The 27,292-nt window shown below is 38.3% G+C and overlaps 1 protein-coding gene across 14 annotated transcripts in view; it reads right to left on the bottom strand.

Annotated features, from left to right (window-relative positions):
- Positions 1 to 26,998, bottom strand: part of ANKHD1 (ankyrin repeat and KH domain containing 1) — a 142,426-nt gene extending 115,428 nt beyond the window's left edge. For 13 of the 14 annotated variants that reach the window (XM_012748869.2, XM_012748872.2, XM_012748874.2 and 10 more), the window contains exon 1: positions 26,570 to 26,998. In XM_012748869.2, coding sequence (XP_012604323.1) covers positions 26,570 to 26,863 — 294 coding nt within the window. In that variant the 5' untranslated portion in view covers positions 26,864 to 26,998. The remainder of the gene's footprint in view (positions 1 to 26,569) is intronic. The other variant, XM_012748871.2, reaches the window with a different exon arrangement.
- Between the last annotated feature and the right edge of the window lie 294 nt (positions 26,999 to 27,292).

Below are 27,292 nucleotides of genomic sequence, written 5' to 3'. Positions count from 1 at the left end.
GGGAAGAAACTTTAAGGAGGCATTCCAACTATCTCCTTTTCTTCAGACATGACTACAGGTCTAACCCAGACACACTAGATTAAAGTTTCCTGAAGAGCATTATATCTTCTGTGCCTAGCACAGAGCATGAAAAGCAATATTTACTTTTTTTTTTTTTTTTTTTTTTTTTCCTGAGACAGAGTCTCGCTTTGTTGCACAGGCTAGAGTGAGTGCCGTGGCGTCAGCCTAGCTCACAGCAACCTCAAACTCCTGGGCTCAAGCAATCCTTCTGTCTCAGCCTCCCAAGTAGCTGGGACTACAGGCATGAGCCACCATGCCCGGCTAATTTTTTCTATATATATTAGTTGGCCAATTAATTTCTTTCTATTTATAGTAGAGACGGGGTCTCACTCTTGCTCAGGCTGGTTTCGAACTCCTGACCTCGAGCAATCCGCCCGCCTCAGCCTCCCAGAGAGCTAGGATTACAGGCGTGAGCCACCGCGCCCGGCCAATATTTACTTTTTAATGAAACAAGTACATGAACATAACTCATAGGAAGATGAATATAGGACTAGTTTTTTAAAAAAAAAAAGACCTTGATAGCACAGATAGGTCATTAAGGCACAGTTTTCCTCTTTTCTAAATACTTTATTCAATTCTGACTCTGAAATAAAAAAAATAAAATAAAATTTAACTCATTGTCAAATATCGGGAATCCTATAGACAGGAAAGCTCTCTTAGTTTAGAAACCATACATATGTGTTCACTGTTGTATCCTTTGGGCCTAAGAATACTTGGCACGTAGTAGCCATTCAATATATACTTGTTGAAATGAATGACTAGTATAAGCAAAAATCAATTTACAAAAATAAACATGTAACCCTCTGATTTCAAATAAAATTAATTTGAAATAAATTTTCTTCATGAATAAAATATGCACAAGCTTTTTGGGAAGTAATCTGGAAATGTATATCAAAAGACTTTTAAAAACTTATGCGCTTTGACCCAGTAATTTCATTTCAAAAAACTATCCTTAAAAAATTATCTGAGAGCCAGACAAAAATTAATGTGCAAGGATGTTCACTGTAGCATTAGTTAAAACTCCAAAAATGAGGAAATATAACTACAATAGAGAATTTGGTAAATGCATTTTGTACATTTACGTGATAGACTACATTGCAGTCATTAAAAACAATGTTTTTGAAGTATATTTAATGGCATGAGAAAATATTCATAAAATTAAGTAAAATCTACAAGATTCAAAACAGTATGATCCTTATTTTGCTGAAAGTATATATGTGTGTATATAAATATGAATACATGAATATTAGTGTATATATTCATGAGTACATATTTACATACCTATATTTGCCTCTAATATGTAAATGTGTATAGCCAGGGAACATATTTGCAGATAGATTTTTTTAAAAAAGGAACAAAAAGAATAAGTACTTCTTCAAGGTCACACAGCTAATAAATGGCAAAATAAGGTTTCAAACCCAGGCAATAAAGCTACAGAGTCAATGCTCTTATTATCAGTACTATATACTACCTCACATATTTATAAACAAAGGACCACTGTATCTGGACTACATTATTTGACATATCTGGCTAGTTGGTCATCAGTTTTCACAATGGACACCAAATAAAGATATCCAAATAAGACAGTAAAGTTAAAATGATTTAGATACATTTTATTCTCTAGTGATGTACTATAATTTTATAAAATGAAACTTTGACTTCAGATCTAATAGCACTGAGCCATGTACTATATTGAACACAGCCTCTTTAACATCATACCATTCTAGATCCATGTCAAAGATAACGTAGGCAACCAGTTATCAAACGACCTTGAAAGGTAACTGCTTTCACAATGAAGAGTTTATTGCAAGGCCAAGAAATCATGAAATATTTGCAGATATACATACCTGCCAGTTGTGAATATAGATTAAACCATCATTCTAGTGAAAAAATCCCAGAATTGTTAATTAAAGATGGTACTTAGATGTTAACATTTTTATTTTATAAATATTTTATGTCTCATGTAACATTTTAAAAATCCAAGTTAAGGATTTCCAATTTTCTCCCATTCATTGCTTCAACATTTACCAAAGGCCTATTATACACAAAGCACCAAGAGAATACAAAAATGTGGTAGAAGAAATAAGTGATACTCCAACAACTATTATAAAAGACATGAGGCCGGGCGTGGTGGCTCACGCCTGTAATCCTAGCACTTTGGGAGGCCGAGGCAGGCAGATTGCTCAAGGTCAGGAGTTCGAAACCAGCCTGAGCGAGACCCCGTCTCTACCAAAAATAGAAATAAACTAATTGACCAACTAAAAATATATATACAAAAAATTAGCCGGGCATGGTGGTGTATGCCTGTAGTCCCAGCCACTCGGGAGGCTGAGGCAGTAGGATCGCTGAGCCCGGGAGATTGAGGTTGCTGTGAGCCAGGCTGACGCCACGGCACTCACTCTAGCCTGGGCAACAAAGTGAGACTCTGTCTCAAAAAAAAAGACATTAAAGAGAAATAAAGGTACAACTACATGCATTCATGAGGGAGAAATCACTTCCAGCCCTAGTAATCTGTGAAGATTTTACACAAGCCGCATTTGAACAGGCTTGAAGGATACAATAGATGGTTACAGGGATAAAGGTGGACAGAAGTGGAAATGTATTTCCGATAGGGAAAGGGTATGAAATGGAAAATGGCCTTGATGATGCATTTAGGAAGTGATGAATAGTTCACTCTTAAAAAAAGTAAGGTCCTTCATGCATTGCTGGTGGAAATATAAATGGTGCAGTCACTGTAGAAAAAAAGCTTGGCAGTTCTTCAAAAGTTAAACAGAGAACTACCACATGACTCAGTAATTCCACTCTTAGGTATATACCTAAGAGGAGAATTGAAAACATACATGTTCATATAAAAACTTATACACACTTGTTTATGGCTGCATTATTCATAATAGCCAAAAAGTGGAAACAACCTAAATGTCCATCAGTGGATGAATGGATAAACAAAATGTGGTATTATCCACACAATGGAATATTGTTCAGGCATCAAAAGGAATAAGAACTGATACATGATATAATATAGATGAAACCTTGAAAACATTATGTTTAGTGAAAGAAGGCAGACATAAAAGATTGCATATTATATGACTGCATTTATAAGAAATGTCCAGCATAGGCAGATTCATAGAGACAGACAGTAAATTAGTGGTTGCCTGGGGAGTGGAGGAGGGAAAATTGACAGTGATTGCCAGTGGGTCTTAAGTTTCCTTTGGGAATGATGAAAATGTTCTGGAATTGATGGTGATTGTGAATATTCTAAAAACCACTGAAATACAGACTTTAAAAATGGTAAATTTTATGGTATGTGAATTATATCTCAATTTTTTAAAAGACACAGGTACCTAGAATATAGCTATGGCATTAGGCTGGAAAGAACAACAGGGGATAGAATGAATAAGACCATGTAAGAGGTGACAGATTGTACATTGCCTTCCTGGTCACTACCATTAGGAAGAGAAAGAACCAGTAGCAATGCCCTCATCGGTATCAATGATGTTAGTATCCCATATATAAGACAACACATTCCTAAGTGCTTGGGAAGAATCAAGTTCAGAAGAAAAATACAAAATGGTGATGTGCCCCTTGCTTCAGAGAGCTTATAACTTCTCTTTGAAAAATATAATACATAAAACAACTTACTGAGTTTAATTCTTCTAGGTTTTAAAGTGCATGAAAATTCAAGTTTCAATCAGGCCACAAGACATTATGAAAAGAATATTGCAGTAGAGATCAGGAGAATCAAGTTCAAGTACTAGTTCTATCAGGCACTGTGTGTAACTTCAGACATATCAATTAATCTTTCTGACATTCAACTTCTTCAATAAACAAAGACAAGATTTGCCCCACCTACCTTGGAGGGCTACTGAAATGATGAGATGAGAAATGGAGGTAAAAGCATTTTGAAATAAAACACTATATAATTTTTAGAATATGATTCTGTATAATTGTATTTCTTTTGTCCTGTCCAGAGTATCTATTTTCTATACCTTTTTAGTAGAAGAATCATAAGAGAATCTAGCATGATACATTTTTATCGGCACTCATTCAAACTTTTAAGTGTAGTTTTAGGCATTTTATATTTAAGATTTGACCCACACGATTAAATTTTCAACAACCCCAACACTTGTGGGAAAAAACCTCAGAATAAGTTATAGTTACATAAAACCATAAACAGAATGATTTGAATAAATTTGTGTCAATTAGATGTTCCAAAAGGCACTTCAATTCTACTATTTCCCTTTCTAAAATTTTAAAAGTAAGCCTGTCTCAATGTGGAATTAATAAAAGGACAAAATATCCAGTTATGCCTATTGCTTTGGGAACCTTTCAGGGATTGCTTTTGGCAATTCATAAATATCTTACACAATAAACCTGCTGAAACATACTCTTGCAATTCAGATTCCAATAGCATTATCTCAAAATGTATCTGGCTAGTCAAGATGGAAACCATTTATAACTACATGGAGATACTAATATTAATAATATTAAATATGGCCAATCCTGTACATTTAATACAAAAGGCTTGGTGACATAGTGCAAAAAACGTCTAAATATAATGGATAAGCCCAAAATACTATGTTTAATGAAATTAGTCTTTATCATGAAAATGAATACAAAAGCCTCATAATTTCTTACATATAGCTAAACATCACAGCAATTTCATTACTGCCTAATAATACCGTACATAGCTCAACTCTATCCAAGAGCTACATTCAACAGCAAATAAATACATCCACCTATAGTAGTACTATTTTTGCCAATGGCAAGAAAGTTTATTCCAACATTACAGAATTTTTTTTCTACCTCTAATTAGGTATAAGAATAAAAGATGGAGGAAAAAGAGTAGGCAGGAATATGGCTCACCAAAAACTACCTGTTTTTCCCTTGTGAGTAATCTCTCCTTGAAATACTAAAGGCAAAAAACTGTTTTCCTCATCGAAAGTTTTTCTCTCCCTTCCCTTCTTTAAAAAAAAAAAAAATGAGTGTGGCTTTTAGCTTCAATTAAACAAAAAGGAGTGGGAAGAATAGGAACAAGCATTTTATCCCATTTTTATTCCATTTTGACATTTCAGAAATGAACCACTGGATGGCAACAGTTACCAAGGGAGAGTAACTACAGACTCAGCTATTATCACCTAAAATAACTGGGTTAGTCAGTCACTCTGGCCAGTCTAGTTAGAAAAATCATTTATTAATCCATCTATGATTTAACTAAAACTCACTTCCACTTGAAAACAATTTCTATGAAGCAGTAGTATAAATTAAAACCTTCAAATACATAATACAAATACATAATACCAATATCCTTTAAGTCATACTGTAATAGTAAGTAAAATAAAATCTCACATTACACTGATCAATAACCAACTGTTGGCCGGGCGCTGTGGCTCACGCCTGTAATCCTAGCTCTTGGGAGGCCGAGGCAGGCGGATTGCTCAAGGTCAGGAGTTCAAAACCAGCCTGAGCAAGAGCGAGACCCCGTCTCTACTATAAATAGAAAGAAATTAATTGGCCAACTGATATATATATAAAAAATTAGCCGGGCATAGTGGCGCATGCCTGTAGTCCCAGCTACTCGGGAGGCTGAGGCAGAAGGATCACTGGAGCCCAGGAGTTTGAGGTTGCTGTGAGCTAGGCTGACGCGACGGCACTCACTCTAGCCTGGACAACAAAGCGAGACTCTGTCTCAAAAAAAAAAAATAACCAACTGTTACCTTCTCTTAGGCTATATTACTAGAAATAGCATTGTTAGCTAACAGAGAAAATAAGTTAGTAGGAAAGAACATTCTATCATAAACATTTTATTATGTTTTGTTTATATATTCTCTAGTCCTGTGGTAATACCATGCAGGGAGCAAATGAAGAATATCATGTAAGCTCTCAAATATAAATCAAAAATGCATTGTTCACCTGAGAAACAAAGATAGTTGAAATAAATTTTATTTTTTAAAAATGCACTGTTTTCCTTAGAGCCCTTTTAATAGACAAATGGATTATGACATTTTTATTTTTAACATGTTAAATTTTTGAGTTAAGAAATCAAATATTAGTAGCCACAAATTTCACTTCTGGTAGCTTGTAAGAACAATCATTACTCCCACTGATTATAACTGAAGCTATAAGGAAGTTCAAGGAAAGACTAAATTAAACCTTTATTTCATACTACCTCTCCTCACAAACCAAAAATGAAGCTCCTTTAGGAAATTTAATTTTGATCACTCAAAATGGGAAGGTAAATAAACATTTTAAACATATAAAATACACAGTTTTTAAAATGTACTTGTTAGTTTTCTTTTTCTTTTTTTTTATTTTTTTAATTTAATTTTATTTTCGGGGGGGGGGGGGGGGACAAGAGTCTCTCGCTTTGTTGCCCAGGCTAGAGTGAGTGCCATGGCGTCAGCCTAGCTCACAGCAACCTCAAACTCCTGGGCTCAAGCAATCCTGCTGCCTCAGCCTCTCTAGTAGCTGGGACTACAGGCATGTGCCACCATGCCCCGCTAATTTTTTCTATATATATTAGTTAGCCAATTAATTTCTTTCTATTTATAGTAGAGACGGGGTCTCGCTCTTGCTCAGGCTGGTTTTGAACTCTTGACCTTGAGCAATCCGCCCACCTCAGCCTCCCAGAGTGCTAGGATTACAGGCATGAGCCACCATGCCTGGCCTTTTTCTTTCTTATTCACAATTTGGAAATTGTTTTTTCCAACAATAGGACAGCACGTCTTACCTTTCCCCATCCAAAGTAAGCCCTCTAGTTTAAGGTCAGGATCAGCACGTACACCAATTTTAGAATGCTGGTGCCTTACTACTACTGATCCCTATTCAGAACAGCCAAAAGGATGGGCCAGTGTTCCAAGACGTCATTACTGAAGGATGTAATAATTCCTTTTTGCAAAACACACAACAGTAGCATCCACCACAAACATGTCCCAAGATCCACTCAAAGGAAAAAAATAATACAGTTGCAATTCAGGACCAAATAATGACAAATTTAGGAATGAATTTTATTGACACAAAAAGGCCTAATATAATCAACAACAATATCTTGAAATACTAGAATAAAAAGGCTGTATCATTAACATAAAAGCTTGTATTCCCAATTTCAGACACACAATCCTCTCTTCTCAAAAAAACATAAATGATGAAGCTGATATCTCAGGTGCAAAATAAATAAATAAACAGTACCTGGGTATTTGAAATTGGTTAGTTTTACATTGCACAAGAGAAAACCACCATGCTTTTCCTAATTCTAAGATAAAACTGAAGAAAATTAACTCTACTTTGTTCAACCACAAAAACGTCATCTCTGAACTACAGTTTTATTATAGAATCTATTAATCTTTTTTGTTTGTTTTTTTTTTTTTTGAGACAGAGTCTCACTTTGTTGCCCAGGCTAGAGTGAGTGCCGTGGCGTCAGCCTAGCTCACAGCAACCTCAAACTCCTGGGCTCCAGTGATCCTTCTGCCTCAGCCTCCTGGGTAGCTGGGACTACAGGCATGTGCCACCATGCCCGGCTAATTTTTTTATATATATATCAGTTGGCCAATTAATTTCTTTCTATTTATAGTAGAGACGGGGTCTCGCTCTTGCTCAGGCTGGTTTTGAACTCCTGACCTTGAGCAATCCGCCCGCCTCGGCCTCCCAAGAGCTAGGATTACAGGCGTGAGCCACAGCGCCCGGCCTATCTTTTTTGTTTTTTAAGAGATGTGATCTCACTCTGTCACCCAGGCTAGAGTGCAGTGGCACAATCATAGCTCACTGTAACCTCAAAACTCCTGGGCTCAGGAGATCCTCCGCCTCAGCCTCCCAAGTAGCTGTGAATACTGGTATCCACCATGCCCAGCTAATTTTTTTAATTTTTTTATAGAGACAGGGTCTTGTTATGTTGCCCAGGCTGCTCTCAAACCCCTGGCCTCAAGTGATCCTCCCATGTAGGCCTCCCAAAGTGTTAGTATTACAGACGTGAGCCACCACACCCAGCCTTCTACAATCTTTTAAAGTCTCTAATTAAAGACTGGAGAAAGGCCGGGTGCGGTGGCTCACGCCTGTAATCCTAGCACTCTGGGAGGCCAAGGAGGGCGGATTGCTCAAGGTCAGGAGTTCGAAACCAGCCTGAGCAAGAGCAAGACCCCGTCTCTACTATCAGTAGAAAGAAATTAATTGGCCAACTAATATATATAGAAAAAATTAGCCAGGCATGGTGGCACATGCCTGTGCACATGCCTGTAGTCCCAGCTCCGTCCCAGCTACTAGGGAGGCTGAGGCAGGAGGATCGCCTGAGCCCAGGAGTTTGAGGTTGCTGTGAGCAAGGCTGACGCCATGGCACTCACTCTAGCCTGGGCAACAGAGACTCTGTCTCAAAAAAAAAAAAAAGATTGGAGAAAGAAAGGTCTTTTTGAAAAAATATTACCATTAATTAAGTTCCTTTTAAAAAAGTAATAGGAAACCATTACTAAAATGCCTTAGCTGGGTGTGGTGGCTCATGCCTGTAATCCTAGCACTCTCTGAGGTTGAGTCTGGAGGATCACTTGAGGTTAGGAGTTCAAGACCAGCCTGAGTGACAGTGAGACCCCCATCTCTACAAAAAAATACAAAAATTGAGCATGGTGGTACCTGCCTGTAGTCCCACCTATTGCAGAGGCTGAGGCAGGAGGATTGCTTGAGCCCAGGAATTTAAGCTTGCAGTGAGCTATGATGACACCATTGCACTTTAGCCTGGGCGACAGGGCGAGACACTGTCTCAAAAATAAATTAATTAATTAAATCCTCATATGTATCATCCTTTTCCATATATGATTCCATTCAATAATCTTAATTACTTCATAAAGTAGATTAACTGATTTTCATTTTACTTGGGAAAGTTAAGTGACTTGCCCATGATCACATAACCATGTAGGGATCTAAAGCCATGTGTTTCAGGCTCCAAAGTTTACATCGTTTTCACTATACCCAACTATATGAAGTGTCCTAAGGTCACAATTTAACAATGGTAATGTCAGAGAGAACTTTGAAATTTAAATTAAATATAATAGATTATCAAGCCCACTAACTCTAATCTGCCAGCATTCTTAAACGGACAAATAATGATTTCATTTAGTCATTTCTGGCAATTTCACCTACATTATCTCTAACCACACACATACAACAAAACAGGTGACTAGAGTGACTAACTTTAGGACACTGCCATTTACAAAGGTGGGGAAAAAAGGGATAGGGGTTGTCTTAGCCCATGATGCACAGCTATAAGAGAATACTTCAGAACTGAGTAATTTATAAACTGAGATTTATTTCTTAGAGCTCTGGAGGCTGGGAAGTCCACAATTGAGAGGCCCACACCTGAGAAGGCCTTAATGCTCCATCTTCACATAGCAGAGGCCAGAAGGGCAAGACAGCACAGGAAAGAGAGCAAACAAAAGAAGGGGCCAAATTCACTTTTATAACAAAGCCACTCTAGTGATAACTAACACACTCCCATGATAACAACATCAATCCATTCATAAGCTCTCATGACCCAGTCACCTCCTACTAGGCACCACCTCCCAGCACTGTTGAACTAGGGACCAAGTTTCCAAGACATGAACTTTGGAGGGCACATTCAAACCACAGCAGGGATAAAAGGAAATGATGAGTTCATTTTTAGAACCAGTGATCCTGACATGTTTATGGAACATACACACCGTAGGTAATTGGAGGGCCTCTTCACAGAAAGCTAAAAGAAGTGAGAGAGAAGCCACATGGATATCTAAGAGGACAATGTTCCTGAGAGAGGAAACTGCAAGTGACAAAGGCCCTGAAGCAGGACAGGCTTGGAGAGTTTATAGAACATAATAAACAAGCAGTTGTGGTTTTGCTCAAATATGAGTATAAGACAATCTTATGCTGATGGACTATGCATCTTTCCATTTTAAATCATTGCCCCTTTAAACCTGCCACCCATCGATTTCCTGAAGCAAGACACTCAAAGATCAACCTTTATAGTGATCATCCAACTAACACAGGACAATGATCCATACATTGAATTTCGTATCTTGGATTGTCAAAGAACCATGAGAAAATTAAATGAGGTGAATCAATTAAGTGCACAATGCCTAGAACACTCAAATATAATTTATTAATATTAATATCTGAGAGAAGTTTAGAAAGGCAAATATAATCTGAATAAATAATTGACCTTGTTTTCTCATTCCCTAAAATGTTCATATTCCTGAAGACTGATATCTTTAAGGGCAGGGAGAACATTCAATCATCAGTGTCATTCCAAGGCCTAGCACAAAGCTTAACAAGCAATAGGCTCTAAATAAATAATTGTGAATAAATAAATTCCCTCTAAAATACCAGTCATACTAACCATGGACTCTAACCTCCAAAAGACATAATTCTATTATGCAAGACATGAGTTCATACCCCAAACTAAAGTGATTTTCTTCTGTAGAGAATGAGTGAATAATTTCAACAGATTAGCCACAAAGAGATAATGTACCTGAGATAGTATATTATCATATTATTCTACATTCTGTTGGGGAGTGAGTAATAGGACAAATCTATAATTTAAAGATAGCCTTAAATAATGGTTTCTTCCAACTTAAAGAAAAAGTTTTCTTTGCTAACCCGTCAGTCAAGTCCCAAGTAAAATGAGTACCAAAATATAGTACAGACTCATTGTTCATAGAGTCAAAATAACTAATAACCTAACAAAACTGAGACCATTTGAGCAGTGACATCCAAGATTTATTTTTGCAGTTTGAACATAGAAGTGATAACACTGGCTTGTGTTGTCAAGTAAATTGTATGTTATTTAAATGCTGTTGTTAGAAGATACCAAATACAAAAATTCTAATTACTATATTTTTTATTTTATTCCATTTATTATCCTGGAAAAAGAAATTCTGTCCACATTCTTCTTAGAGACCACAGTTCATTCAGATTACAATTATGCAAACTAACCAGCGCCTCACTCTTTATCTCTTCTCAAACATGCACCTAGGCTTTGCCAGGAAGGAGATGCATGGAAAAAAACAAACACTGATATTATAACTTGCTCTCCTGGTAGTCTGGCAAACCACAGGTTTAAATCACATGAATTCCCCTATCCACCTTTACCATATATAGAAGGGCAGAAATTTCAACAGCTAGAAAGTTATGGTGGGGGGTCTGAATCTTTTGTGCACGACCACAAATTCAGCATCATAATAACACATATTACACTTCTCCTGAACACCAGATCAAAAGAACAAAACACATCCAATAACCCAGAATAACCAAAACAATCTTGAAAAATAACAAAGTCAGAGGACTCACACTTTCTGATTTCACAAGTTACTGCAAAAAGCTATAGTAATCAAGACAGCATGGAACTGGTGTAAGGAGACATACAGACCAATAAAGAGAACAGACTGTCCAGAAATGAACACTCATATTTATAGTTGATTGATTTTTTTTTTTTTTTTTTGAGACACAGTCTGGCTTTGTTGCCCAGACTAGAGTGAGTGCCGTGGCGTCAGCCTCGCTCACAGCAACCTCAAACTCCTGGGCTCAAGCGATCCTGCTGCCTCAGCCTCCCGAGTAGCTGGGACTACAGGCATGCGCCACCATGCCCAGCTAATTTTTTCTATATGTATTAGTTGGCCAATTAATTTCTTTCTATTTATAGTAGAGACGGGGTCTCGCTCTTGCTCAGGCTGGTTTCAAACTCCTGACCTCGAGCAATCCGCCCGCCTCGGCCTCCCAGAGTGCTACGATTACAGGCGTGAGCCACCGCGCCTGGCCCAGTTGATTGATTTTGACAAGGGTACCAAGACAAGTCAATGTGGATAGTAAACAGACTTTTCAGCCAAGCCCAGTGGCTCATGTCTATTATCCCAGCACTTTGGGAGAACAAGGCAGGAGCATCACTTGAGATCAGGAATTTGAAACAGCATGGGAAACACAGTGAGACCCCATCCCTACCAAAAATTTCAAAATTAGCCGGGCATAGTGGCACACACCTATAGTCCCAGCTACTCATGAGGCTGAGGTAGGAGGGTTGCTTGAGGTTGCAGGAGTTTGATGTTGCGTGACTATGATCATGCCCTCTCCAGCCTGCGTGACAGAGAGAAACTCTGTCTCAAAAAAAAAAAAAAAAAAAAAAAGATGAAAAGATGCTCAACATTATTAGTCATCACTAGAATGGCTATAACCAAAATAATGAAAAATAATAATAAATGTTACCAAGGATGTGAATTAAATGGAACACTGTGCATTGCTGGTGGGAATGTAAAATAGTACAGCTACAGTAGAAAATAACTTAGTAGTTCCTAAGAAAGTTAAACATAGAGTTATCATATGACATAGGAATTCCACACCTGGGTACATACCCAAGGGAATTGAAAAGACATGCTCGTACAAAAACTAGTATGCAAAAGTTCATAGTATCGGCAGGACAAGGTGGCTCATGCCTGTAATCCTAGAACTCTGGGAGGCCCAGGCGGGCAATTGTTCAAGGTCAGGAGTTCAAAACCAGCCTGAGCAAGAGTGAGACCCCGTTTCTCCTATAAATAGAAAGAAATTAATTGGCCAACTAATATATATAGAAAAAATTAGCCGGGCATGATGGTATATGCCTGTAGTCCCAGCTACTCGGGAGGCTGAGGCAGTAGGATTGCTTGAGCCCAGGAGTTTGAGCTTGCTGTGAGGTAGGCTGATGCCACAGCACTTACTCTAGCCTGGGCAACAAAGTGAGACTCTGTCTCAAAAAAAAGGAAAAAAAAAAGTTCATAGTATCATTATTCATAATAGCCATACATGAAATCAACCCAAAAATCATCAACCAATGAACAAAATGTAGTATAGCCACCAAATGATTTATTATTCTAATCTAATCTAATTTATTGTTCTAATACATGCTACAACATGTAGAAATCTTAAAAACATTATGCTAAGAGAAAGAAACCAGGCAAAAAACCACATATTATATGATTTTGTTCATATGAAATGTCCAGACTAGGCAAATCCATACAGACAGAAAGTAGATTAGTGATTACCAGAGGCCAGGGAAGGGAAAAATGGGAAATGACTGCTAATGAGTATAGGGCTTCTTTTGGGGGTGATGAAAATGTTTCAGAATACACAGTGGTGATGGTCACACAACTTTGTGAAATATATTAAAAACCAATGAATTTTACATTTTAAAAAGTGAATTTGGCCAGGCACAATGGCTCACACCTTTAATCCCAGAACTTTGGGTGCTCAAAGTGGGAGGATCACTTGATGCCAGGAGTTCAAGACCAGCCTGGGCAACGATGAGACTATGTATCCACAAAACATAAAAACATTAGCCAGCCCAGTGGCACACACCTGAAGACCTATAGCTACTTGGGAGGCTGAGGTAGGAGGATCACTTGAGCCCACAAGTTCAAGGCTACATACAGTGAGCTAAGATCAGGCCACTGCACTCCAACCTGAGTGACATAACAAGACCGTCTTTAAAAAAAAAGTCAAGGCCGGGCGCTGTGGCTCACGCCTGTAATCCTAGCTCTTGGGAGGCCGAGGCGGGCGGATTGCTCAAGGTCAGGAGTTCAAAACCAGCCTGAGCAAGAGCGAGACCCCGTCTCTACTATAAATAGAAAGAAATTAATTGGCCAACTGATATATATATAAAAAATTAGCCGGGCATGGTGGCGCATGCCTGTAGTCCCAGCTACTCGGGAGGCTGAGGCAGAAGGATCACTCGAGCCCAGGAGTTTGAGGTTGCTGTGAGCTAGGCTGACGCCACGGCACTCACTCTAGCCTGGACAACAAAGCGAGACTCTGTCTCAAAAAAAAAAAAAAAAAAAAAGTCAATTTTTAAAACTCTAAGAATTTGAAATACACTTCAGAAATTTGTTAAATGTCACATTTTGATAAATGTACTGTGGTTATATAAAAGAATTATCTTTGTTCTTAGGGACTATACACTGAAGTATTGAGGGGTAAAGAAGCATGATGTCTACAACCCACTTTCAAATGGTTCATAAAATTATTTATGAAAGAGAGAGAGAATGGGACAAAACAAACACAACTGGTGAATATGGGTAAAGAATATATGGGAGACATTCCTTGTACTATTCTCGCAACTTTCTAGAAAATTTGAAATTATAGCAAAACTAAAAGTAACAACAAAAAAGAAAATACATCTAATATAATTGCACTATTGTCCCTTTTGGAATTTGCTCTTTGGTAATGATGGTTTGTTTCACATATGTTATTCAATTTAGCAAGTGTGCAATTTTTAAGGCAAAAATAAAAATGTAGAGACTTGGCAGAATAAGAAAACACACCAAAAAAAAAAAAATTAAGGCTGATATAAAGCTAAAAGCCCTTTCAGAATGTAACATTCAAAGTATCAACTGATGTGGGATTTTGTAAAGTGCCTATGTCAAAACTCTCTCAATTCTGTATCCTTAAAGAAAACACCACAGGTTCATTTATCTAGGTTTAATACCACATTGAGAGAGTTTTTCCAAAACTGAAGACCTCTCTAATTGTATAAAGGATAAATAGTATTCCTCCTACCATCTAATCAATATATATATATATAAAGCATCCTGATCAATCAAAATATGAGGACAAATCAGAAAAAAGAAAAAGATTATATTCCAAAAACACCTACTCAAAGTAAACAACCCATGTTATTTGGGTTCAAAGGCTTCGGGGAGAACATCAATGAATGCTCTGGCAGTTTCTCCATTACAGATGCTTTTTAACATTTTGTCAAAATCATTTGCTAATATCTACTGTGATGAAACAACTACTACATAGGATTTGTATTAACACTTTTTTCACCCAAACCAATCTACATTCAATGCAATCCCTATCAAATCCCAATGGCATTTTTTGCAGAAATTAAAAGACCCATCCTAAAATTCATATTGAATCCTAAGAGACCCTGAATCCCTGAATAATTAAAACAATACTGAAAAAGAAAAACAAAGTTGAAGGACTAACACTTTCTAATTTCCAAACTTACAACAAAGGTACTGTAATCAAAACATGATGGGGCTGGGTCTGCTGGCTCATGCCTGTAACCCTAGCACTCTGGCAAGCTGAGGCAGGAGAATCATTTCAGCTCAGGAGTTCAAGACCAGCCTGAACAAGAGTGAAACCCATCTCTACAAAAATTAGAAAAATTAGCTGGGCATGGTGTCATGCTCTTATAGTCCCAGCTACTGAAGAGGCTGAGGTGGGAGGATTGCTCGAGGACAAGAGTTGGAGGTTGCAATGAGCTATGATGACTGTCACTGGGCTCTAGCTGGGACAACACAAGGAGACTGTCTCTTAAAAAACAAAACAATACAAAACAAAACATCAGTATAGTACTGGCATAGGGGCAGACATACAGACTAATGGAATGGATCAGAGAATCCAGAAATAAACCCTCTTATATACAGTCAATTGATTTTTGAAAAAGGTACCAAGACCATTCAATAAGAAAATAATGGCCTTCAACAAATGGTGCTGCAAAAATTCAGTATCCACATGGGAAAGCATGAAATTGGACCCTTATCTTATACCATATATAAAAATTAAATCAAAATAGATCAAAGGCATAAATTGAAAAGCTTAAACCATAAAATTCTTAGAAGAAAACATGGGAGAAATTTTTCATGACATTGGATTTGGCAACAATTTCTTGGATATGACACCACAATCATCGACAACAAACAAAAAAATAGATGAATTGAGTTTCATGAAAATTAAAAACTTTTGCACATGAAAGGGTACTATCAACATTGAGAAAAGACAACACATAGAATGGGAGCAAATATTTGCAAATTATGTATCTGCAAGGGGATTAATACCAGAATATATAAACAATTCCTAAAACTAAACAGCAAATACAATTTTTAAATGTATAAAGGATTTTAATAGACATTTCTCCAAAGAAGATATGCAAATAGTCAATAACCACATGAAAAGATGCTTACCAACACTAATCATTAGGAAAATGCGAATCAAAACCACAACAAGAGAGCACTTTATAACCATTAGAATGTTTTTTATCAAAAACATACAAACAAAAAAATCAGAAAATCACCACTGGCTAGAATGTGGAAAAGATACTGGAAAACTTACGTTGCTGGCAGCAATGTAAAATGGTATAGGTGCTACAGAAAACAGTATGGCAGTTTCTCAAAAAATTAAAAATAGAATTACCATATGATCCTGCAACTCCACTTCTGGGTTTATACCCAAAAGAACTGAATGTAGGTCTCAAAGAGAAATGTGTATACCTATGTTCATAACAGCATTATTCACCATAGCCCAAAGGTGTAAGCAATTCAAGTGTCCATCAAGAGATGAACAGATAATGAAAATATGGTATACGTATATACAAAATGGATTTTTTTTTTGCTTAAAAGGAATGAAATTCTGACACGCGCTACAATTGGATGAACCTTGAAGACACTATACTAAGTGAATAAAGCCAGTAAAGAAGGACAAATACTGTATGATACCAATTAGAGTGTCAAATTCATAGAAAGTAGAATGGTAGTTGCTAAGAACTGGGAGAATGGAGAATGAGAGAATTAATGGGTACAGAGTTTCAGTTTAGGAAGATGAAAAAGTTCTGGAGATGGCTGGTGGTGATGATTGCACAAAAATGTGAATGCACTTAATGCCACTAAACTGTACACTTAAAAGTGGTTAAAATAGTAAATTTTATGTTATATATAGTCTATCACAATTTAAAAACAAAAGCAAAAAATGGTTAAAATGGTAGATTTTTATGTTATGGTTATTTTACCACAATTTTAAAAGAAAACGTGTTCTCTATCTTGTCCTTATTATAAACTTTTAAACACATCAAACTTACCTTGGCAACTTAATAAATTGTTCTTTTATTCAATTCTTTGATTCTTAGGGATAATCCCTGAGAATTTGCCTTTCTCTTTTTAAAACTGCATACTAATACAGGTGAATCAAATCACTAGAATAAAGTAGTATATCTCTATTTTTTAAAAACACCCTTTCTACTACTGAAAACAGTATTCAGTAAGGGGGAAACTATGTAAAAACAGAAGTGCACACAGTGGAGGAAGAGCAAAATGTGCTCTTTGACAAACAGTTGCTAAATTTCAAGCGAATAAAAAAGCCTTATATACAAGTTCACTTTCTCCCTGGTTTAGGTACACTCAGCAGGAAAAAAGGCAAACCAGTCAATCATTGCAAGGCAACTGATCTTCATTTATAGGAACCATACACTGTCGGTAACTACCAATAGAATAGCAAGGATTTTAATTTTTACAAATTAAATACGGTATAACAATATTACAAAACAAATATTTCCCATATTGGCAAAGGGGCAAAGTACACCTTTCTATATCAGTGGTTTGAATTATTTCTTAATCTTTTTAAATGAATCAAGAAAGTTCTGAACTTCCCAAGTAAGTTCATTACAACTGCAGTCCCCAACCCCTGGGGCCATGGACCAGTACTAGGGACCAGGCCAAGAACCCCACCATTCTCCCACCAAATCCCCCTCAACACTACAACCACCACCCCACCCCATCCTGGCCATGGAGAAATTGTCTTCCATGAAACTTGGGTGGGGGGCTCCACAGCAGGAGGTAAGCAGCAGGTAAGCTTCATTCATAGAAGCTTCATCTGTATTTACAGTGCTTCCCATCCTCGCATCACTGCCTGAGCTCCACCTCTGCACGTCCCCCCACCCCACCACTGGCCCCCCACCCCGCCACTGGTGGAAAAATTGTCTTCTATGAAACTGCTCCCTGGTGCCAAAAAGTTGGGAATCACTGCATTACCTTAGAATAATGTTCCTCCTATGTTCCAATGGTATACCTTTTTATATTATCTATATGGCTATGAACAATTTCATTTAATAATATAAAACTTTTCCAACAAGGCCAACTGCGGATGTGTTAGTTTAAGATAGGCATTTCTTAAGCAATTAATTAAATTCATTGGTACAACACATCAAAAGAGAGACAGCAGGACAATCTAGCAGGTAAGATAACTAGAATGGGAGTCAGGTGATCTGTTAGGTCATTAAATATGCAATGTCCAATTTTCAAATCAAAAGTTTAGTTTATTATATCTCAACAAGAAGCAGTATTGGCCAGACATGGTGGCTCACACCTGTAATCCTAGCACTCTGGCAGGCCAAGGCGGAGGATCACTTCAGCTCAAGAGTTCAAGACCAGCCTCAGTAAGAGTGAGATCCCATCTCTACTAAAAATAGAAAGAAACTAGCTGGGCAACTAAAAATACAAAAAAAACGTAGCCAGGCATGGTGGCACACACCTGTAGTCCCAGCTCAGGAGGCTAAGGCACAAGGATCGCTTGAGCCCAGGAGTTTGAGGTTGCTGTGAGCTGGGCTAATGCTATGGCATTAGCCCAGCTGGCAACAAAGCAAGACTCCATCTCAAAAAGAAAAAAAAAAAAGAAGAAAAGAAAAACAGTACAATTAATCAATGTATGCACCTAAACTATTGACACAATTTTGCCATCTTAACAATAGCTTGTTTGTGCCAGCAGCAAAGAAGAATGGAGAGCAAATGGCAATGAAATCGTGAAAGGCATTTTCCACAGCTTGTTGAGAATTGAATATTTTCCCTTGCAAGAAGTGGCCCAAACCCTGGAAGAAGTGGTAGTCAGTTTGTGCACAGTCTAGTGAATACAGTGGATGACAATTTCCAAGTCCAGCTGTATAGCTTGAGCAGTGTTGTCTGTGCGACATGTGGCCAAGCATCATCTTGAAAGAGGATTGGCCTGTCTCTACTGACCAATCTCGGCTGCTTAATTGCAAGCATGCTCATCATTTCATCTAATTGATTGCAGTAGACATCGGCTGTAATTGATTGACCAGGTTTCATGAAGCTATAGTAGATAACACCAAAACAGATCATAGCTTTTTTTGATGAATATTCGGTTTTGGACTATGTTTCAGTACTTCATCTTTATCCAACCATTATGCCAAACCCATGAGATTGTCACAAAGAATCTATTTTTCATCACACATTAACAATAGGATATAGAAATGGTTCACTTTTATGTCATGACAGCAAAGAAAGGCAAGCTTCAAAGACAATTTCTCTTCTGACACTCATTTAATTTAGGCAGTACCCATCTATCCAGCTTCTTTATGTTGCCAATTTGTTTCAAATGGTCCAATACTGTTGGAATAGTAACACCAAACCTTGCTCACGAGTAGGTTGAGCTGGATCTGTTTCCACTACAGCTTTCAGCTCATCATTATCTCTTGGTCTCAGGTCACCCACGTGGCTCATTTTCAAGATTAAGATCACCAGAACTGAACTTCTCAAACCATCAACGTACTGTGCATTCATTAGCCACATACTTCCCAAACACTTTGTTGATATTTTGAACTGTCTGCGCTGCATTGGTAACACGGCGGAACTCATATTCAAAAATAACACAACTTATCCATGATTTCACACAAACTCCTCTAAAAAAAATTTAAAGATAATCACAAGCCAAAACATATGTCAAAGTGAAATGTCAGAGATATCAACTGTCAAACTTGGTACTTAAAGAAACTGAACATTTCATACAACCCTCTTCTACTCCTGACCACTACACATTAGCTATGTGATTCTGGGCAAGTCACTTAGTTCAATAGTTCCCAGACTTTTGAGGCTTTACCCAGAGCCTTGACATGAAGTTTACAATTTGAATGTTTTGTCAAATACAGATATTTTTAATATTCATTTTATAAAAGTAGGTAGAATATTACCTCAAAATATAAAGAAGTGAAAAAATAGCTTTATGAGAAATTCACTATATTGTCCTTATTTCACTCTAGATCTGTGAAAACTTCAACAAGGACTAAACAATGATTTATTGGAGAAACAGCATTTGGTAACCAAAAACACTATTTCTTAATCTGAAGAAGCAAAATAGTAACATAGGCTCTGGATTTAGTAATGAATTCAAATCCTAACTTTACCACTCACTAGTTGTGTAACATTTTAACCATTTTTTTGTTTTTTAGATTCATTACTTCATTTCTCTGAGCCTACATTTATTCATCTATAAAAATGTAGATAATAATACCTACCTCAAAGGAGTGTTGAAACGATTAAATAAAATAACGAAAGTATCTAGTACGGTACTGGCATATAATATGCATTCAATAAATGGTAGCAGTTACCTAAAATGAGATGAGATAGGATTATCACCAAGATTCTATGACTCTATAGACAAGTAACAAGAAAGGGAAATGTGATCAATAAAGTCCAAGAAGACAGATATATTGAAATAGTTCATTTATTGTGGGTAAAAAAAAATAAAATTAGTATTATTTCTTACAACTTTGGTTCTAAAAAAAGGTAAATTTGGCAACAAAAAAATCTGGTAGAATTGTCATTTATTTTTACTTGCTAACTCAAAATTTATACTTTTTAAAACTGCTTTTCTATTCTTTAAAGCAACATATTTTATTTATCTTATCTATCATCAAATCAGAAGGCTAGAATTTTCAGAGGTCATCTAGTCCATCATCACTCTACTACCAGATAGGGTCAGAAAGGAATGTGCTTAAACTCATCTCCATGCTTCATTCATGACATGTTTTATCACTTTAATTTTTTTTAAAGCCTAAATCTCTCTCTAATTTACCATTTAAAAATCTCATATGAATAATGTTACTTTTTGTGTAAGAATAGGAAAAATAAAAATACATATTTGTACTTTCATAAAGAAATTCTGAAAGCATATATAAGACATTAAAAGTACAGAGGTCAGGATACTCAGGAGAAGAGGTGAGATCAAGAGTTCACTGCATTCTGCCCTTATATTACTTAGACTTGTGAACTACATGAATGCAATCACCTATTGAAAATGTACTAAACAATAACCCCTCCAAAAAAACCCTCTCATACTTCAAATTTCACAATAAGGTTTTCCTCCACCCATACTAATTAACTCTGCATTGATCCACCATTCATATAACCATACTCATCAATCAACACATCATTTTATAGGTAAAGTCTTAAGGCTTTACAGAATGAAGCTTGTGTAAGGTTAATATCCATGCAGTATATAACAAATTGTTACAGTAATAACATGTAACTTTTTCTCCAATAAACATTTCCAATGTCTCCAGAATTTGCCTACTAGCATACAAAGTGGGATTTCCTATGTTATCCCTACTGATGGTAAATTAATGGAATAAAGCATTTCAACTTTGAACAAACTGAAATTCCCCATAAAGGTTTTTTTAAAATTCATTTTCATGAGCAACTGAGGTTTTTGAAAATACGGTTTAAGTGAAAGTTCTCTAAAATGATGAATTTACTATAGAAAATTATCAGCAGTACATGCTAGTTTTACATTAAACCTTTCAGTACATTCTATTTCTCCCTTGCTCAGGTTATGAGAATAAGCCCTGAGATGCTATTGAAAGCCATGACTCACCTTGTTTACCTGAAGTTTGAATACAGAGTATTCAGGACAAAATTGCCATCCTGATGACAAGAGTGGCCTCTAGACCAGTAGTTCTCAACCAGGGCTGATTTTGTCCCCAGGAGACATTTGGCAATATCTGAAGAATTTTTGGCTATCACAATTGGGTGGGTTCTACTGGCATTTAGTGGGTAGAGGCCAGGGATGCTGCTAATGCATAGGAAAGGCCCTCACAACAAAGACTTATCTGGCCTAAAATGTCTACATGTTGCTGTTGAGAAACCCTGCTCTAGATTGCAGATCATAAGTAATCCTAAAGGAAATGACTTTCTCCTACTGAAGAAAATCAAGAATGGGACTTCTATATGGCCTGTACTTTTGACTTTAGAAATAATTTTCAGGGGAAAAAAAATCCCTAACAAAGCTTCTGCTATAATTTCAGAGCTATATGTAATTTATGTGTACTTTTACATAATTGTAAATATGGTACCTGCCTCAAGAAAAAAAGGTCTCAATACGCTATGGTATTGAGACGCTAAAAGGTCTCATAAAGCTATGCTTCCTAAATTGATATATGTCTTTAAAGTGTGTGTATATAAATACACACACTTTACTTACCTATACATACCTAGATATATAGGCCTAGAAAATTTACTAAAAGAGTTTTAATATTGTTTACCTTAAAGAATGGGATTTCGGCTGGGCGTGGTGGCTCACGCCTATAATCCTAGCACTTTGGGAGGCCGAGGCGGGTGGATTGCTCAAGGTCAGGAGTTCGAAACCAGCCTGAGCGAGACCCCGTCTCTACCAAAAATAGAAATAAATTAATTGACCAACTAAAAATGTATATACAAAAAATTAGCCGGGCATGGTGGCGCATGCCTGTAGTCCCAGCTACTCGGGAGGCTGAGGCAGTAGGATCACTGAGCCCCGGAGATTGAGGTTGCTGTGAGCCAGGCTGACGCCATGGCACTCACTCTAGCCTGGGCAACAAAGTGAGACTCTGTCTCAAAAAAAAAAAAAAAAAAAAAAAAAAAGAATGGGATATGAAGGGTTAGTGAGAGTGGAAAGAAGTATTTTTACTTTTCACCTCATATCTATCTATTCTGTTGAATTTTTCACCATAAGATTATATTACTTTTACAATAATTTTAAGAAAAGGCTGTCACACATATATACATACAGTATATGCATACATTCTTATGACAAAAATTAAAAATCATAAATCTCACCAGTCTTTTCTTTAGGAATTTTATTATTCTTTCAACTTGTTTAAAAACAAAAAAAACTACAATTCCAAAATTAACATTTAAAAATCAGTTTTTTAAACTGGGCATGGTGGCACATGCCTGTAGTACCAGATATTCAGTAGGCTGAGGCAGGTTCAAGACAAGCCTGGGAAATATAGCAAGACCCTGTCTCTAAAAATAAAAAATAAAATTTTAAATGGTTTTTAAGGGCTTTTTAACCTGACCTCTATTCTGAACAATGTGCTCAGAATAGAATTTTGATGGGATTCACAGCAGTTATGACTTTTCTAATCAAGGCCTTAGAGTGACAGCTAAGAAATATACTCAGAATCCCTGAAGAAATACAAAATATTTACTTCAATACCTAAAACAAGAACAAAAGATCCCAAATGGTAGCATTCCCTAAGACAGCACAAATCTAATATTAAAAATTTACTAAAAGACCTAAGTCCCTCCATTGAACCAAAAGATCTTTTGAGTCGGCCAGCATGGGAAAGCAACTTATTTTTTTCTCAGCTCTTGGCTCTGATAATAAATAGAAAAGAGGTCCTTAGTGTATCTACTTCTCTGCACACAAAATGTATAGAACTTCAACTAATTCTAGAGCAACTACATTGTCTCCACATTTCTTACCCACTTCTCACCTAGTCCTGTCCCATTTAGAAAACTATACAAATTTACTCCCAAACGACACACGAACTCATCATCTTTCTGGATGTGTAGGTACTTGCTTCTAAAATACTTAGGAAAGATGAACATGAAGATTTTAGTATTATTCATCAAATGCCAGTTAGGTGAGTATTTTTTGAAGAGCATTAGTTATGATCCTTTCACACTGGAAATTCAAAGGCAATAACATGGGAGAAAACAGCTCATCTTGTCAGAGAGAAAACAGAAAAGGCAAAACATTTGCTTGGGCAAAATAGGTCATTTCATTCACAAAGGCATAGACTATAGCCTACCACATACTTTATAGAGCAGAGATTAGATACTCCAGGAATTTCCTCTCTATGTAATAGGGAAGAAACGGGACAGAAAAATAAAATTTCCTTTCTCCACAGGTTAAGAAAGAATCTAAAATACACACTGAGCATCATCCTGGATTAGGCTAAAATCTGTGCATATCCTAGAAACCTCCATTCCAAAAAAGTATTAAAAAGATTTATACTGGCCGGGCCAGGTGGCTCACGCCTGTAATCCTAGCACTCTGGGAGGCAGAGGCCGGCTGATCGCTCAAGGTCAGGAGTTCGAAACCAGCCTGAGCAAGAGCGAGACCCCGTCTCTACTATAAATAGAAAGAAATTAATTGGCCAACTAATATATATAGAAAAAATTAGCCAGGCATGGCGGCACATGCCTGTAGTCCCAGCTACTTGGGAGGCTGAAGAAGCAGGATTGCTTGAGCCCAGGAGTTTGAGGTTGCTGTGAGCTAGGCTGACGCCACAAAGCCTGGGCAACAAAGCGAGACTCTTGTCTCAAAAAAAAAAAAAACAAAAAAGATTTATACTTAGGCCGGGCACAGTGGTTCACGCCTGTAATCCTAGCATTCTGAAAGGCCGAAGCGGGTGGATTGCTCAAAGTCAGGAGTTCAAAACCAGCCTGAGCAAGAGTGAGACCCCCGTCTCTACTATAAATAGAAAGAAATTAATTGGCCAACTAATATATATAGAAAAAAATTAGCCGGGCATGGTGGCACATGCCTGTAGTCCCAGCTACTTGGGAGGCTGAGGCAGCAGGATTGCTTGAGCCCAGGAGTTTGAGGTTGCTGTGAGTTAGGCTGAAGCCACAGCACTCACCCTAGCCTGGGCAACAAAGCAAAGCGAGACTCTGTCTCAAAAAAAAAAAAAAAAAAAGATTTATACTTAAATCCTTTTATAGGCACAGAAAACCTAAATAAACAGGAGAATATGGGGATCTTTTACCATTACCCACTACTAAATGTACGTAGGAATCATAAACACATGACTTGTACAACAAACTACAAAAAACAACAAAGGTGTGAGTTCAGCCCACGGCTTTAACCACATGCTATGGAGACTACAAATGAAATTATATATATATAAAGAGAGAGATTGATTGATATAAGACTTTGGAGGTTCACTAGCACTCTATCATTGAAGAAATTTAATACTACTACTTACATAAAAGTAAATGAGTGCTATGTGGAGTGGTGTGTGCCTGTAAGTCCCAGTTAATTGGGAGGCTGAGGTGAGAAGGCTGCCTGAGCCCAGGAGTTCAAGCCTGTAGTGCACTATGATAAGGCCTGTGAATAACCACTGCACTCCAACCTGGGCAACACCGTGACATCCTGTCTCTAAAAAAATTAATTAAATAAAATAAAGCAAATGAGTGTGGCTTCATCTCACTCACAGCAATTATACAAAAAATGGTAAGAAAATCAAGGGACACCCTCTTTCCATCACATTTAAACCAAGGCAAACTTTTTCAGATTCTCCCTTATAAATTTCCAAGGAAAATAAAGTTTAATCTTTGAAGTCTAGAGTTAACCCCCCACTCATTTCCTAGCTAACTAGTAATATGTTCTAGCTTCATCTCTCAAGTTTTACTGAAAGGGTAAAAAAAAGCCTTCCACAAGCCCAAGAGTAGGAGTGCGCCAGAGACTCTCCCCATAACTGTATACAAATAAAATCATAGTCCCACCTTGGCTTAGAATTTAATTTCCCTTGTGATGAAAATTCAGACACAGACATTCAAGGAACTATGCCCCTTTATAACCCATACAGTTTTCTCCAAAGCAAAATGTTGGGGTCAGAATGTACTAAGATTTTTAATAGAAAGAAACTCCTGTTCAGACCTAGAATGATAAGACAATACACTAACTATATTCTGAAACCCACAAATAATTTCTCCTTATTCTTCTCAAATACAAGAGCCAGGATCGTTAGTACAAAGAGAGAAATTCCTGTACTTTAACACCAGGACCAGAGGTTAAAATAATTGGTCACAGGGGATGAACCAGGCACCTTAGAACTAAAATAGAAGAAATACTCTGAGCACTTAAAACAACAGTCATCACAGTACAGTGTTATATCCAAGCCTCAGTCAAGAGAAAAATAGATTTATAAATAAAAATCTCCTTTTCCCCTAGAGCCCCAAAAAAGATAATGCCTACCATCCTAGGTTGCTCAGACCTAAAAATGTGTACACATAAGAGTATACACACGAGAGTTAAAAGAAATGAAGGACCTCACTGCAAAAGAAAAGGTGTCCATAGGGAGCCTGACCTTCTCCAAGCCTAAAAACCTCAGAGTTAGGCTATCCAGCTATTCCAAAGCTCAGAGACGCACTTGAACTTCCTTTTCCTGTCTAACTTCACAAAAGGTCCCAAGTGAAGGAGTCACGTGATTTTTCAGGGTACAAGCTGAGAGATCCTTAATATTTACCTGTCTCAAACCCTTAAGGACACAAGTAAGGCATACACAAGGCATAAGGCAAATAAATGTACCCCTAACTTTGAGGAAGAGGCAAGCTAGCTCTGTCTGTCTCTGACTCTGTTTGTCTCTCTCAGTACCAAGGGCAGGGACTCTGGCAAGACCCCGCCCCCCCATCTCCAAAGCAGGGTGGGCGGGAGGTAGCCTGAGGAATCCTTGTTCCCGCGCGAAGCTCAGAGACCAAAGGACTCCCTATTGTGGGTACGAATGGTGACGGGAACCCGTCCCACTGGAGCCGCGGACTGAAGAATAAGCCGAAAGCTCACTAGGCCCGCACCGCTGGCACCGCCGCATGGAGCCTACCGCTGTCAGAGAAGTACTCCGCCCGGGAAGCGGGAGGGTAGCCCCGGCCCAAAAGAATTCACGCCTCACGCTGTGTGGGAAGTCAGAGTCCTGGAGCCTTACCTCGGACACCTCGTCCTCGTCGCTGCCAGAGGCACCACCTCCACCCCCGGTCCTCAGCACAGCAGCAGCCAACTTGAAGTCCAGCGCCGCGTCCCCTCCGCCCGCACCGCTGCCGCCGCCGCCACCGACTCCCGGCGCGGGCCCGGCCTCCCCAAAGAGCCTCACGGTGCGGATTCCCAGACCGACCCCTCCCGGCGGAGGCGGCTCTGAGGCCCCGGCTGGGGCGGATCGCGGAGCCACCGAGTCCAGGTCCTCCTCAAAGGAGGTGCCGCCGCCTCCGCCATCGGTCAGCATGGTTCCCACGCGGAGCCGGAGACGCTGCCGAGTCACTCGCGGCCACTGCCGCGGCTGATCCCGGGAACGAGAGGAGCAGGAGGAGGAAGAAGCGTCTCCTTTCCCCCGTCCCAGCAGCGCCACTAACTTCTCACTGCCTAACCTGCTGCCTCCCGCCCCCTCGACTCGCCACTGGCTGCAGCTCCTCGGCGGCTGCAGATCATTGGCCAAGATCACCCGTCGCTCAGGCTCTTCGTCACGCGCCGCTCGCTGGCTCGCGGCCCCCAAGCTGCGTTGACCCGCGCAGGCCTAGGCGGTTGCGAACACCCGCCTCTTACTCCCCCCGCAAGCAGACTTCCGGTCTTTTTCTCTGTCTATTGGTCAGCCCCGCTGACTATCGCGTCACGACCTTAAAGTAGATTAGTTGGCCTTATGGTCAGTCATAGTGAC

Source organism: Microcebus murinus, chromosome 21, assembly GCF_040939455.1.
Source record: "Microcebus murinus isolate Inina chromosome 21, M.murinus_Inina_mat1.0, whole genome shotgun sequence".
In the NCBI taxonomy this organism is placed as follows: domain Eukaryota; kingdom Metazoa; phylum Chordata; class Mammalia; order Primates; family Cheirogaleidae; genus Microcebus; species Microcebus murinus.
This window is presented reverse-complemented; position numbering and strand designations above follow the sequence as displayed.